The sequence below is a fragment of the Dipodomys spectabilis genome, unplaced genomic scaffold, assembly GCF_019054845.1.
Source record: "Dipodomys spectabilis isolate Male_0828 unplaced genomic scaffold, ASM1905484v1 ptg000024l, whole genome shotgun sequence".
Classification (NCBI taxonomy): Eukaryota; Metazoa; Chordata; class Mammalia; order Rodentia; family Heteromyidae; genus Dipodomys; species Dipodomys spectabilis.
The window spans coordinates 870,686-885,196 of NW_024870701.1; the positions used below are offsets into that span (position 1 = coordinate 870,686).

General features: G+C 35.5%; 1 protein-coding gene across 2 annotated transcripts in view; it reads right to left on the reverse strand.

The window, feature by feature from the left end:
- The window catches only part of Smchd1 (structural maintenance of chromosomes flexible hinge domain containing 1), a 135,988-nt gene that overhangs the window by 58,808 nt on the left and 62,669 nt on the right, over positions 1 to 14,511 (reverse strand). For both annotated transcript variants that reach the window (XM_042675370.1, XM_042675371.1), the window contains exons 24-29: positions 13,967 to 14,101; positions 12,157 to 12,384; positions 8,900 to 9,048; positions 7,578 to 7,666; positions 5,426 to 5,544; positions 1,755 to 1,922 (exon numbers count right to left, since the gene is read on the reverse strand). In XM_042675370.1, the coding sequence (XP_042531304.1) occupies positions 1,755 to 1,922; positions 5,426 to 5,544; positions 7,578 to 7,666; positions 8,900 to 9,048; positions 12,157 to 12,384; positions 13,967 to 14,101 (888 nt within the window). The remainder of the gene's footprint in view (positions 1 to 1,754; positions 1,923 to 5,425; positions 5,545 to 7,577; positions 7,667 to 8,899; positions 9,049 to 12,156; positions 12,385 to 13,966; positions 14,102 to 14,511) is intronic.

Consider the following 14,511-nt stretch of genomic DNA (forward strand, 5'->3'; position numbering starts at 1 on the left):
CATTTTCATTTATATTTTTCTCTTCAAAGTTTATACAAAAAGATGGAGGAAAAAAAGCATACAACTGTTTCTGAAAATACTCAGTTATTTTCACTGATGAAAGAAATGGTTTACGAGAACAGAGATAACCTAGTTTAGTAATATTAAAGTAAATATATTGACTATAATGTTAATTTATGTAATATAAACACTCCCAGATAAAAATCAATGTATCCTGTACAGTAAAATTTCTGCTAATACACTATTATAGGAAAAAATTTGGTTTTTTGTTTTTTTAAACATATTATTGTAACCAGCTTATGTGCTTTCTAAACTGACAATAAAAGGCAATATAAAACTAGGTTCAAGCACAAAAACTTTTTTTTAGCTGACTGGTGGCCCTTTACTAAGGTATTTCCATCTACTATCTGGCCATATAAGTTCATTTTTCTTTATACAGTAAACATTGCAACTTGACCTACCTATACTTAAACTCCTACCTTGCCATAACTGAACACCAGAATCTGAATTATCCCAGACCCATCGGAGATTTTTAAATGTTCTCATACCAAAAAAGTATGAAGTAATGTTATGGTTAGTTATGACAGCCAGTCCACAATGCATAATTATTTGAAAACATTTTGTACATGACAAATACGCTTTTCTCAAAAATAAATATTTTTAAAAATTGGAAATCTAAAAAGATTAGTTAACAAATAAACATTAAGATTTGGCTGACATATAAATAACTTTCATAGGAAGACATGAACATGTATGGGTATAAAGACCTGACTCCTGGAATATGCTTTTAAAGACTAATAAAAGCCAGGCTGGTAGCTCATTCCTACAATCCTACTCAGGAGGCTGGGATGAGGATGGAAATTCAAAACCAACTTTGCCAGAAAATCTATGGACTCTTAAGGCTGATTAATCAGCAGTAAGCTCAAAGTAGAGTTGTGGCTCAAGTGGAAAAGCACCAGCCTTGAGCAAAAAAGCCAAGCTGAAAGTGCAAGAACCTGAGTCCAAGCTCAGTACTGGCACCATAAACAAACAATAAAATCACTACCAACAATAACAAAAAAGCCAATGAAGTTTTTAAGGCAGTTGAGATGGTTCATAGCAATCCTAACCATTCAAGAGGCTGAGATTGGGTTGACTGCCATTTGAGGTCTATCTGAGAAAAAACTTGCATCTCCATCTAATAGGTATGATGGCACTTGCCAGTTATCCTAGCTACATAAAAGTATAAATATAAGAATAGTGGTCTAGGTTGGCCAGGTACAAAAGGAGAAACTCGATTCAAAAAACAATGGAAGCATAAGGGGCCAGAAGCAGAGCTCTAGTAGTAAAGCCCTTTACCTACATGAGTTTAAATCCCAGAACCAAAATCCAAATAACAAAAACAAGAAAAAAGCTTTTAAGTTAGGGTGAGAATAACCATGTAAAATTGGCAAACAACAGTAACTGATAAAACTTAGTAACTGAACACTGAGGTTCATTTTACTATTCTTTTTATTTTTATGTATGCTTGAAAATTTCTTGAATGTTCTTTTAAAATTTTGAATTATAACACTCATTTCATAGCAAATTAAAAGTGGTCAATTAAATAATGAAGCATTAAGACTCTTATTATTTAGAGACTTTTATTAGCTAATTCTTTTGTTACTGGTAGACACAACTATTTCTTCAACAAAATATATCCTTTCTAATCCACTGATTATGTGATTAAACCACACAGTATTGAATTCTTTTAGTCAAAACATGAAAACACTTACCTCTTTTAATTCTGGCCAGTCTATCAGGGTAAGTTTAGCAGGAGGTCCAGAAATTAGCTGCACTCGAATAAAGTCAGAAAACTCACGCCATGCAAAACAAAGATCCTTATTTCCAGGAGGGCCTGGAATAAACTTTATGCCTCTTACACTTATACTTTGTGTGTTTTCCTAGTTGAAAAAAAAAAAAAAACAAGAAAGACCAACTGATATTTTGTTTAGTCATTAAGGTAAAATAGTTTTGTCATTGAGCCCTGGCCACACTGATGTTTCTAGGTAACAGAATAATAAACAGATTACACTCATGCCAATAGTGAGAGATAATAAATTTTATTTGCAGAAGAGGAAAAACTGATTTTTTTTCCCTCCTTCTTTTGGAGGAAACCAGAAGGCTGTGGCTACATCATTGTATTTTATCTCTTCCTAATTTTCCTCTTCCTTATATAGGTGGAAGTATCCTTTATTCAAAATGCTTCAGAACAGAAGTATTTCAGATTTGGGAGTTTTCTAGATTTTAGAGTACTGGTGTGTAGATCTTACCCAGTTAAGCATTACTAATTTGGAAATATGAAATACTCCTTTGGAGCATTATGTCAGTGCACAAGCTGTTTTGGATTTCAAGAGCTGTTGTGATTGAAGAAAATAATCCCAGCTACTCTGGAAGTGAGGATAGGAGTATACTTTTCAGAGACCAGCCCAGATAGTCTCCCAAGTGTGAGACTCTCTAAAAAATAAACTAAAATCAGGGGCTGGGAAGGTAGTTCAGTGGTTGAGTGCTTGCCTTGCATGCATGAGGCCCTGGGTTAATTCCACATCACCACATAAGTAGAAAAGGCGCTGTGTCTCAAGTGGTAAAGCTCTAGCCTTAAGGTGAAGAGCTCAGGGTCAGCAGCCCAGCCCCAGAGTTCAGGCCCCACAACCGACAATAAATAAAACAAAATATATCTATGTATAATATATCTATATCTATCTATATTTATATATATACATACATACATACATACCAAAATCAAAAGGACTAGGGCAAGGGTTCAACTGTCACAGCACTTGCCCAGTTAAGCCCTGAGTTTAATCTCCAATACCACCAAAAACAAAAAAATATTTTGGATGTCAGAGCATTTGTATTAGGGACTTGCAAATCTTTCATCCAAAAAGCCAAGCATATGCCTACCTGTTAACCATTACAATTGTGTTCTTTCCTTGTTGGCAATGTTCTTCACCAGATATCTACATGGCTTTAAGTTATTTACACATATAATATCTTAATAAAACGAGTCTTGCCTAACCACCCTAAATAATGGCACACGTTTCCTACTTTCTTTTTCCTCTTTTCACTTTTTTTTTATCTACTGTATGCTCCATCCCCTGCCCAAGAAAGGTTGCGTCCCCTAAAGAGGCTTTTGATTTAACAGACTGTTGAATCTCTTACTTAAAATCATGCCTAATATGTCATATTAATGAGAATCAATAAAACTAATCAGTAATATTTACTATGTGATTAAATGACGTAAACTGATTCCACACTAGCACAACACTAACGTACTGACATTTTAATTTGAAGCTCTTGACCATTCAATCATCTTAAATTCCTACTAAGTACAAAGCTACATAAAACTTTAAAAATCAGACATAAAATTTCATATTTTATGTTCTGAAACAACTGTTTGTAAAGCACTGTATGGAAAAAAAGGCATTATAAATTAACAATCCTTCCACACTATCCCCCCCCCTCCCCCCCAAATACAATGAAAGGGCTGGGAATATAGTTCAGTAGTAGAGTGCCTAGCTAGTGTGTATAAGGTCCTGGGGTTTGATCCCCGGCACCAAAAAACACAAAACAAAGTGAAACAATCCCAATTTAAACAATATTGCTAGGCATGGTAGTACTTTCTGTAATATCAGCACTCTGGCAGCAGAGGAAAATAACAAGTTCAAGACCAGCCTAGGTTATATAGTATTCAGGACCAGCCTAAGCTACACAATAATATCCTGGTTTAAAAAGCAAACTTCTGGGGATGTAACAAAACCATAGTACATCCTAGGATTCATATTTTATAGCAAAAATGACTAGAATTGATTCCTTTTCAAAGTCATGTTGAAAGTTGCTCTAATTTTATTTCAAATCTTAAAATTAAAATTGCATTTGCAAATTGTAAAAATTATCTTTGTACAAATATTTGTATGAACTAGTACAAAAACTTAAATGAAAATTACGAAAGTAAATCAAGGTAGTATTGAGAAATGATAGGATGAAAGAAGCTTACTTAGTTGAAGAGCTATGGAGAAAGAAATTTGTGAGATTATATTGAAGTAGAATATTACACGGTATTATAGGCCATACTAAGACAGATTTTTAAATGTGGTAGTATATAAAATGCTGATAGGTTTTATGACAGAATAAAGTACAAATTGAAAACTGACCACTAGATTTGGACAGATGGAATAGAATATAACAACATAATCAGTGTGTTTTTCTAGAGAATGTCAGAAAGAAATGTGAAAAAAGTATACACAACCATTCCAAGAAGATCTACTATAAAATGGAAAATCTTGCTTATAGAAAGCACAAAGGTAATAGACAGGAGTACATGGGTCAAATTATATGCTGATTGGAATAGAGTAGAAACAATGAAGATCTAGAAAGAGAAAGGTTAGAAAGGGTAGAAGTCTGTGAATAGAATAACAAAAAGTAGGATTGTTTAAAAATGACAGGACATTAGTAGATGTAGTAGATGTCGTCGCTCAGACTTCTCTGTCTGGGAATTAAGCTTTGATTCTGAGTAGCCAGAAGTGAGGTCAAAGCAAGAGGATTTGAGATCCAACTCATTCAAAAGAAAAAATACACCCCCATTCCTCAACCACAACTTTTATTTTTCAAGCTAATTTCAACTGCAGCTATAAACTTTATTAGTTTTCTCTTCAAAATCCTATTTAGGACATGAGCACCAAGAAATTTGACTTGATAGCTACTTGAAAGTATCCCAAATATTTATGGAGAATACAGTATTTACAATTTTCTTCAAAATGTTTATGTTAATAGCTAAACATCAGTGAGTGGCTCATGCTTTTAATCCTAGCCACTAATGGATGTAAGATCTAAGAGGACTGGAATTTGAAGCCAACTTGGCTTCAAATGTCTGAGAGACAGCATCTCCAAAATAATAACCAGCAAAAAGCTGTACTGAAGGTATCTTTGAAATGGTAGAAACTTAAGTGTGTTCCAATGCCTGGAACCACTCCTCACCTAGACCCTCAACCACCCAAAAGAGCTACAAGCAAAACACAAAGATTAATCATGTTATTCTGTTTATTTCTGTTATTCTATTTATTTATGTATAAAAGTGGTTTTTATGGCAATGCTGGGAATTGAACCCAGGACTTCAGATATACCATGCAAGTCCTTTGCCACTGAGCTATACCTCTGGCCTGAAAATTTCCACTGTAAAATTTTAATGTCTTTTATGAGTTCTCGGATTAAAAGACAAAGGTCAAGGAGACTAGAGCACAGATCAAGTGGTAGAGTACTCGCCTAGCAAGATTTAAATTCAATCCCCATTTCAAAAAAAAAATTAAAGAAATTAGCTGTAAAAACCACTTAAACCAGCGAATACACTTTTATTTAATTTTCCCCCCAAACATCTCAACACAGAACAATAAACCAAATATAGTTATACCTGCAAAGTAGTTTTCAAATTTGAGCTATCAAGTCCAACCCCAGCAATCGATAAGGCAGATAAGGAACTTGGTGAAAATGCCGGTACCTGATTTCCATACTGATCTGTGATGATCATAACTATAAAGGAAAAAAAAATTTTAATTTTTTTTAAAGATATCTACAACAAACATTAAAAACATACTTAAAAACTTGAATCTTTTACATAAATATTTTTTGGTACCAAAAACGCTATACACATTTCTTTTGTAGTCATTAAAAATCACAAATCTTTAAGAGAATATTTAGTAACCAGGTTATCATTTTTCTGGGGAAGAGAAGGGGAAAGGAACCCAGGGCCTCACCAGTGAATTAATATATTTAACACCTTAATCATGTTTTATAATGAAAATATTTTTTTGTTGTTGTTGTTTTTTTTTTTTTGTCGGTCGTGGGGCTTGAACTCTGGGCCTGGGTGCTGTCCCTCAGCTCTTCAGCTCAAGGCGAGCACTCTACCACTTGAGCTACAGCGCCACTTCCTATAATGAAAATATTTTAACATTATGTAATTTTGTAGGTAAAAGAAAAATACAGAGCTGAGATTCACCTGTCATTCCATCTACACAAAAGTCTGAAATTGAGAGGATCACATTTCCAGGCTGGCTTGGGCAAAAGACTCCTAAAGATTCCATAAGATGAAGTCTTAATAGAAGAAGCTGGATATAATGACATGCACCTGTCACTCAGCAAAGGTTGGAAGTCGTAACTAGAAGGATCAAGATCCAGGCAATGGCACAAATTAAAAACCAAAACCCTATCTCACAACAGCCAGTGCAAAAAAAGGGCTGGATTTCTGCCTTAGCAATAGAGAGCTTGACTAGCAATATTACCCCCCAAAAAGATTAAATATACAAAAATTATTTTTAGTGTACAGAAATGCATTTACACTTATTTGCAATAACTAGTATATATCTGAGACAAACAGAAACTGTCATACAAGCTGATGTTAGGCGAAATGAAACCCAAGATAAGGGTTTAATGTTTTTTGCTTTCTTGTGATTGTTTCCAACATATTTGTAAGATGATTTCTTTATTGCTTTGTATGTACCTCCCCCAGGGTAAAGCCCTGCTTTTACTGTATTTGATGTTGATATAAGTTGTGGAGGGGAAGGGAAAAAACAAGGTGTTTAAATAGGATTACAGGTAGACCCATTACAACAATGAGATGTACAAGATATTATGTCGAAAAACGAACTTTACAACTTTGGCGGGGTGGGGGGTGAGGGTAGGGGTGGTAGAGGAGTGATAGGGGGGTGCGGGGGTGGGGTGGAGAGGGGAAGGGAAGGTATAGGGAAACAAAGGAGGCAACAATGCTTGATAAGAAATGTACTCACTATCTTGCCCATGTAATTGTAACGCCTCTGTATGATATTTTCACAATAATAATAAAAAAATAAAGAAATGCATTTACACTTTAAACAGGGAGTGTGTGTGTGTGTGTGTGTGTGTGTGTGTGTGTGTGCAAGCGCATCTGCACAAGTACTCAAGGCTTCTAGTGCTTTACCATTTGAGCCACAGCTCTACTTCCAGCTTTTTGGTGGTTAATCAGAGAGGGGTCTCACAGAATTTACGGCCTGGGCTGGCTTTGAACTGTAATCCTCAGATTTCAGCCTTCTGAGTAGCTAGGATTACAGGTGTGAAGGTGTAAGCCATTGGTGCCTGGTATGGGCCTCACAATCTCACTAGGCTTTTCTGTTCAAGGCTGGGATCTACCACTTGAGCTATATTCCCAATACCAGTTATTTTTGCTGGCTGACTGGAGAGAAGACTCTCTCAGATTTGACTGCCAGGGATTCCTTCAAACCAAGATTCTAAAATCTCAGCCTCTTAAATAGCTATAATTATAGGTGTGAGCCACTGAGGGGGGGGGGGGGGGGGGGCTGGTCAGTCATGGGGCTTGAACTGCGGGCCCAGGTGCTTTCTCTGATCTTTTTGTTCAAGGCTAGAGCTCTAGCACTTTGGGCCAGAGTGCCACTTCCAAAAGTCAGGATTTTTAAAACTTATTTTTGACAAACTGACTTTGAAGGTATTGCCAAAAGCTTACCTTTCAGATTCTGTGTACAAAAAAAGGGTAATGTAAGCAAATACCAAAAAACAAAGTAGACCATACTAACCTATTTCTCCTTGAAGCTCCTGGCCCATCTGCACTGTTTTTCCTCCCTTTAACTCACATTTTAGATGTTTTGGTTCATCAGGAAGTGGTCTGAATATGATTAAGGTAAACAGCTTTAGTTAAATTACACGATTAATTGTAGAAAGTAAAGTTGCTCCCACATGCTATAGAGATGCCTATATATAACATGCTAAAACTTAAATACAATGGCATCCTTCTCTAAATACTCTTCAATTTATGGAATATAGTTATCAACCCAAAAGACATGTAAAGTCACTGTATTTATACTAGGTTAAAAGGAAATTATGACAAAACAGTACCAAAAAAATAGATGAGTAAAAATTACTAAGAAAGTTGGTTATGCTCAGAATGACACAATGCAAAATTACTATCTCAAGCTTATAGTATGTGTTGGGAGTAGGATGGAAAGGCATGTAGTAAATAGAACGCAGAAAGTTATCAGAAAAGAGTTAAGAAAGATAGGCTAACAAAGAACACAAAGATTTACAAATTTACATACATTTCCAGGAGTTCTATATATTCTAATTGGACTTAGCTTTAAAAGCCCTTGTGCTGGGAAGATGGCTCAGTAGTTGAGCGCTTGCCTTGCATGCCTGAGGCCCTGGGTTCGATTCCTCAGCACCACATGAGCAAAAAGAAAAAAACCGGAAGTGGCACTGTGGCTCAAGTGGTAGAGTGCTAGCCTTGAGCTGAAGAGCTGAGGGACAGCGCCCAAGCCCAGAGTTCAGGCCCCACTACCGGACCCAAAAAAAAAAAAAAAAAGCCCTCTCTAGCAAATAACAGAATTTTTCCTTCTTTTTTTTTTTTGCCAGTCCTGAGGCCTGGACTCTGGGCCTGGGCACTATCTCTCAGCTCTTCAGCTCAAGGCTAGCATTCTACCACTTGAACCAAAGCGCCACTTCGGCTTTTTCTGCTTATGTAGTGCTGAGGAATCGAACTCAGGGCCTTATGCATGCAAGGCAAGCACTCTACTACTAAGCCACCTTCCTAGCCTCAGAATTCTTCCCTCTGAACACATTACCAATCACATTTTATCTTTCTTTAATAAAAAATTTTAGTTCTTTTAATAGAAGTATAATTCAGTGTAGGGTTATACTAATGCTGTAATTAATCACTATCTATGTTGAAAGCTTATTCCAAGGATTAATGGCCATGTTTCATAGAAACAGCAGTGTTTTCTATCATAGAAATAAGTTTCTCCCAGTACTATCAGAAAAGGAAAGGAGATATGTGAACACTGCAGTATTTCTGATTCTGTATGGTGAATTTTAAAACATTTCAAAATTTGCCAAGTTCACAAACCTTACTGTAAATGCACTTTCCAAAGATACATGATCATCTTGGAATGAGACTTGGCAGTAGCGTTTATCTTTTATAGACGTTGGTACTTGTACATCAGGAAGTAGACCCTGTAGTAAGTTTTCTTTGTTAATCTCAGGAGTCCAATTAACCTAGGAAAAAGTTTATGTATTAAGAATCAACACAAAGCTAAGCCTAATGAACGTTTTTTTTTTTTTTGGTCCGGTCATGGAGCCTGAACTCTGGGCCTGGGCGCTGTTCCTCAGCTCTTCAGCTCAAGGCTAGCACTCTACCACTTGAGCCACAGCACCACTTCCGGCTTTTTGTTTTTGCTTATGTGGTGCTGAGGAATCGAACCCAGGGCCTCAGATATGCAAGGCAAACGCTCTACCACTGAGCCACCTTCCCAGCCCAGCCTAATGAACTTTTATTACAATTTATCTTACTGAAGATCCTTAAAACTAAATTATAATCCACTCTTCTTATCACCAAAGAAAATAAATCCCTTTATTATCATAAATGATAGTGAGTCAAATATAACAATTACAAAAAACCGTTTATTGTCTTTGCTATTAATACTGCTATACTTTTCAGAGCAATAAACCTAGGTACAATGAGCTATAGTAACATGTTAATGAATCTGAGGCTTGAGCTACCTAGCAAGATGCTGTCTCAAAAAAGTGATTATGTGATCAATTCTGAGAAATATGTGTAGAGACCTTGCAAGTCATCTATGTGGACCTTACCTTTTATAGGCAAGGTGAGAAAAGAAGTTATGTCCACTGATGAAATTTTGGTCATCTTTTGGTCTTAATCCCTTCTAAGGTGGTTTTAGGTATAGATTTCAAGCCACTTGAATTAAGTATTTTGTTACTTAATTCCTCTTCATCTCTCTCTGTGTTTATTGTGTTTGGCAATAATGGGCTTTAAACTGAAGTCCTCATATTTCCTAGGGAGATACTCTACTACTTGAACCACAATACCAGCCCTTAGTTTCAAACTTTCAGTCTCTTCTATTTAAGAATTTTAGTCCAACTTTCTGGTGTTATCTCTCAATAGTTGTGATATTCATTCATTCCCTCAATAATTCATCATTTGGCAGTATTTTTTTTTTAACTCAGAGACATATTCTTGATAGTCAAGAGCTCTACCACTTGGAACCACACCCATAGCCCTTTCTGCTTTAGCTGTTTTTCACATTAGGTTTCATGTGTTTTGCCTGGACCAACTCTTAAGTCTATAATCCTCCCTCCTAGGTCTCCCAAGTAGTCGAGATTATAGATATGCACCACCACTCCCACTTTATTTGTTGAGACAGTCTTGGGCACAACTTTTGCCAAGGCTAGTCTTGAACTGTGATTCTCCTGATTACCACTCCTGAATAGCTGCTATGATCCACTATGCCCAATTGATTTTTAAATCACTAACATCCTAATGTTGTTTTGTAGGTTAGTTGCCTTAATGATGAAGAATAAACAAGCAGGAGTTACATATAAAAAACAAAGTCTGGGCTGGGAAAGTGGCTCAGCGGTAGAGTGCTTGCCTTGCATGCATGAGGCCCTGGGTTCAATTCCTCAGCACGACATAAGCAGAAAAGGCCTGAAGTGGCACTGTGGCTCAAGTGGTAGAGCGCTCACCTTGAGCTGAAGAGCTGAGGGACAGCGCCCAGGCCCAGAGTTCAAGCCCCACAACCGACAAAAAAAAAAAAAAATTATGTTCTCACTCTTAGGACTTAAAGAGCTTTATCTCTATAGGAAACAAGGAAAGAAGTTAAAGTTATCTACCAATGTAATACCTCAGGTAAATGCTGGATTTGAAAGTACAAATCTGTTATAATGGTTATATTAGGGAACAACTGAAGCATAAATAAATTTCACTTTTACTATTAAGCATAATTTCATCCAGAAAGAAAACCCTCTAAGTGAAAACAAAACTATTCCAAACTAAACCACAGGGAACACACAAAATGATATTGTGACAACTATCAGTCACCTCAGTTAGCTACGTATTATAAGCCACACTCATCCACATATATATTATAGCTTTCCATTCAATTTCAGGTAACCTTCCTTATCCATTTCACAGTAACTCACAAGCAGCAATCCTTCCTTTAACTGCCTTGAGAAGGTAAAATGCCCTATTATTGCTGTACTCATTGATATATTTTACAAGTTATTCCTGCTTTTGCTACTATTTTACTAGTTCCTTATTCTTTCTAATCAAGTTTCAATGCAGTTTCTCTAATTCTTCCACCCATTTGTCTTGTGATTTTTTTTTACTGACTGGTTTAGCTAAGTATAATCATTTTTAGGAAGTATGTTGTGTCATTACAGAGAACCAAGAGGATTCTGAAAGAAGCAAACATAAGCTGCCCATGATTTCAATCAACCATAAAAGCAATGCTACGAAGTTATTTTATAGGGTAAGAACCTAACAGTTTTTATTTTATTTTCTGTTCAGTGAGTTGTTAACTATGTAAATTCATTCCTTGAAAGGCCTAAATGTTACCTTTACATGTCAGCCCATGAAAATCAACAAAACTTACTATTACAGAGTGATGTACCAATTTTAAATGACCAAATAAAGGTACTATTGTCAACCCTATTTCTATTTGCTTTTAATATTTTGGTGTCTTCAGAAGAGCAACAAATATGTCATTTGGCAAACTGATCATCTTAGTGATTTCAATGGTATATCCAATTAAGAAATACAAAACTAAATCAAATGCCAAAGTTGGAAATTTTTCTTACGTATCAAAACCACTTTTTTAAAGTACAAAACTGTCACATGTCATCTAATGTCATCTACATTTCAGTGCAGGCTATTTTTTTCAATGCTCTTAGTTAACCTGAATTAGTCACATGGAATTTCATCATTTCATTTTATTATTACTAGGGTTTGAACTCAGGGCCTTACACTCTCACTTAGCTCTTTTGCTCAAGACTGGTGCTCTACAACTCAAACCATATCTCCACTTCCCAGAATTTTAAATAATAGCATTTGTCTATAAAGCTTCTTAAGAGGCTGGGCACTGCTGGCACACATCTGTAATCCTAACTACTCAGAAAACTGAAATCTGAGAACTTTCGTTCAAATTCCAGACAGAAAAGTCTGTGAGACTCATCTCCAATTAACCACCGAAAAGCTGGAAGGGGAATTATAGCTCACATGGTACAGTGCTATCATTAAGCACAAAAACTGAGTCTTCCAAACAAAAATGATCAATTTCTTTACACAAAGAAACAATCTGAGATACTTACCTTAATTTTTTCTGCTAAAGCCGCTGTTATATTTATTTCTCTTTCTCCTTCATCATACATTTGAAAAATAAGATTATGCATAGTATCACCTGCTATCCAATTAACCTCATCCTGATGTTTGATTTGGATTGCCTTTTGTCCCTCTACACTGAATATCTGTAGTTGTGCAACGTGGCTACTAGGAAGCAATTTAATAGTTTTTTCTACTGGTAACACATCTTTACAACTCTAGGAAAAGAGAAAAATATACACTGAGTGACAAAGACTGAATGACATTGGCATTAAAATTTTATAGTGAAACTATTATTACTGCTGAAGAATTTAGTTCCATTATTAAATGGCAGATCATTTGATACTGCTATATTTGCAGATTTTCTTATTAACATCATTGTACTAGTAATAATCCCACATTTTACATCATCAGGTATAATGGTATTGGTTATATTCTTAAATACATAAAGAAGTTTATTTAGACCAAAAGGATTCCTTCCCCACTGATTTCAAATCAATTTAAAACTATTGCCTGGCACTAATTAATGTCTCATGTCTATAATTGTAGCTACTCAGGAGGCTGAGATCTGAGCACTCCAGTTCAAAGCTAGCCTGAGCAGAAAAGTTCATGAAAACTATCTCCACTTAACCAGCCAAAAGTAGAACTAGAGCTCAAGTAGTAGAGCTCCAGCCCTGAATGAAAAAGCCAAGTGAGAGCATGAGGCTCTGAGTTCAAGCTCCAGTACTTGCACAACAACAACAACAAAAAATGTCTTCCCTACTCCGCAAAGGAAATGCATTCTAAACATTTTAAGATTATCAAGAGCAAGGAAGTTATCTCAAAGGTAGAATATTTGCCTAACGTGTTCAAGTACCTTGGTCTGCTCCCCAGCACAGAAAGAAAAATAATAATAAATTGTGATTATTAAATATGGGCCAGGAACAGTGGCTCATTATTGTGACCATAGCTACTTTAGAATTGTGGTCCAAGCCAGCCTGGGAAAAAGCCATGAGACCTTACCTGAAAAATAAGCAAAACAAAGTCTGGAGGCATGGTTTAAGAAGAATTATCTGCCTAGCAAGCAGGAGGCCTTAAGTTCAAACCCAAGTACCACCAAAGAAACAGAAATTGAGTCCTCCTTTCAGGCCCATGAGGCGATATACACAACAGTACTTAGAATGCTCAGGCAGAAGTATCCCAAACTCAAAGCTAGCTTATACACAAAATAAAACTGTTATAAAGAAAAAATAAAAAGTCTAGGAAATGGAAACATGAAAAGAAAAATAAAAAGAAAAAACAAAACCCACTAATTTTTTTAGAATGTATTTACAAAGGATTATACACACAAGTAAAAGGTTCATATATATTTCAGGGGAGAGTTAAGGTAAGTATTTACTAAATATTCTAAGAAAACAGAACAAACAACTAGTAAGAAAACAAATTGGGTCTTTTACTTACTTTCAAAAAGAACAAAACAGGGCTGGAGGTATGGCTCAAATGGTAAAGCTCCAGCCAAGCAAGAAAGCTGAGTAAGTGCAAGGCCTTGAGTTCAAGCCTTGGTACAGCAAAAAAAAAAAAAGTAAAATGGTGTATTTTAATATTAAAAAATAGTTTGGAGAAAATGTAAAAGAATAATAACCATAGATACTGTAAGAGGTCTAATAATATACTAATATTTGATACAAAATGTCACAATTCTACTTCATATCATCTTTTCTCCCCTTGTGCTAAAAGAACCATGTTTCACTTGTTTAAGGTAAAACAATTTTGACCTTTGTATTAAAATGCAATACATTATCAATGAGAAAAACAACTTACAGGTATTTCAATCCTTGCTTTAAGTGTCTGGTCTTTTTTAATATTCTGAACTTGAATTACAGGTCCTGTTAAAATACTAGTTCCAGAACTACTACAATCCACAACATAAACTGGAAGGTTTGGACCACCTGAAAACTAGAAGAATGAAAAACAATTGAAGACCCAAACAAATGTTACTTTATTCAAATTTTCAAATAATTCATTACAACTACTATTTCTAGCTATAAACTGAAAAAAATTCAAAATTTTAGGATTTCTAAACATAAAGAATAATTGTACAATGATAAATACAGCTTATCTTTTCTTTGAAGGAAAAGCATATTCATTAACCTTGTTTCATTTCTTTTCACTTTACTGGGTTTCCTTTCCTTTTTGTGGTCTTTACCCATTTTCATTTATGTATCCATTGCTAATCCTGAAAGATACCATTACTGTTCTATTATTAAACAAAGTACTTCATCTAAAATGAGTAAAGACACAGTAACAAGGAAAAGACTATCATCCATAAATTTCTTCAGGAAACAAGGCAAAGTTGGCATGTTTAC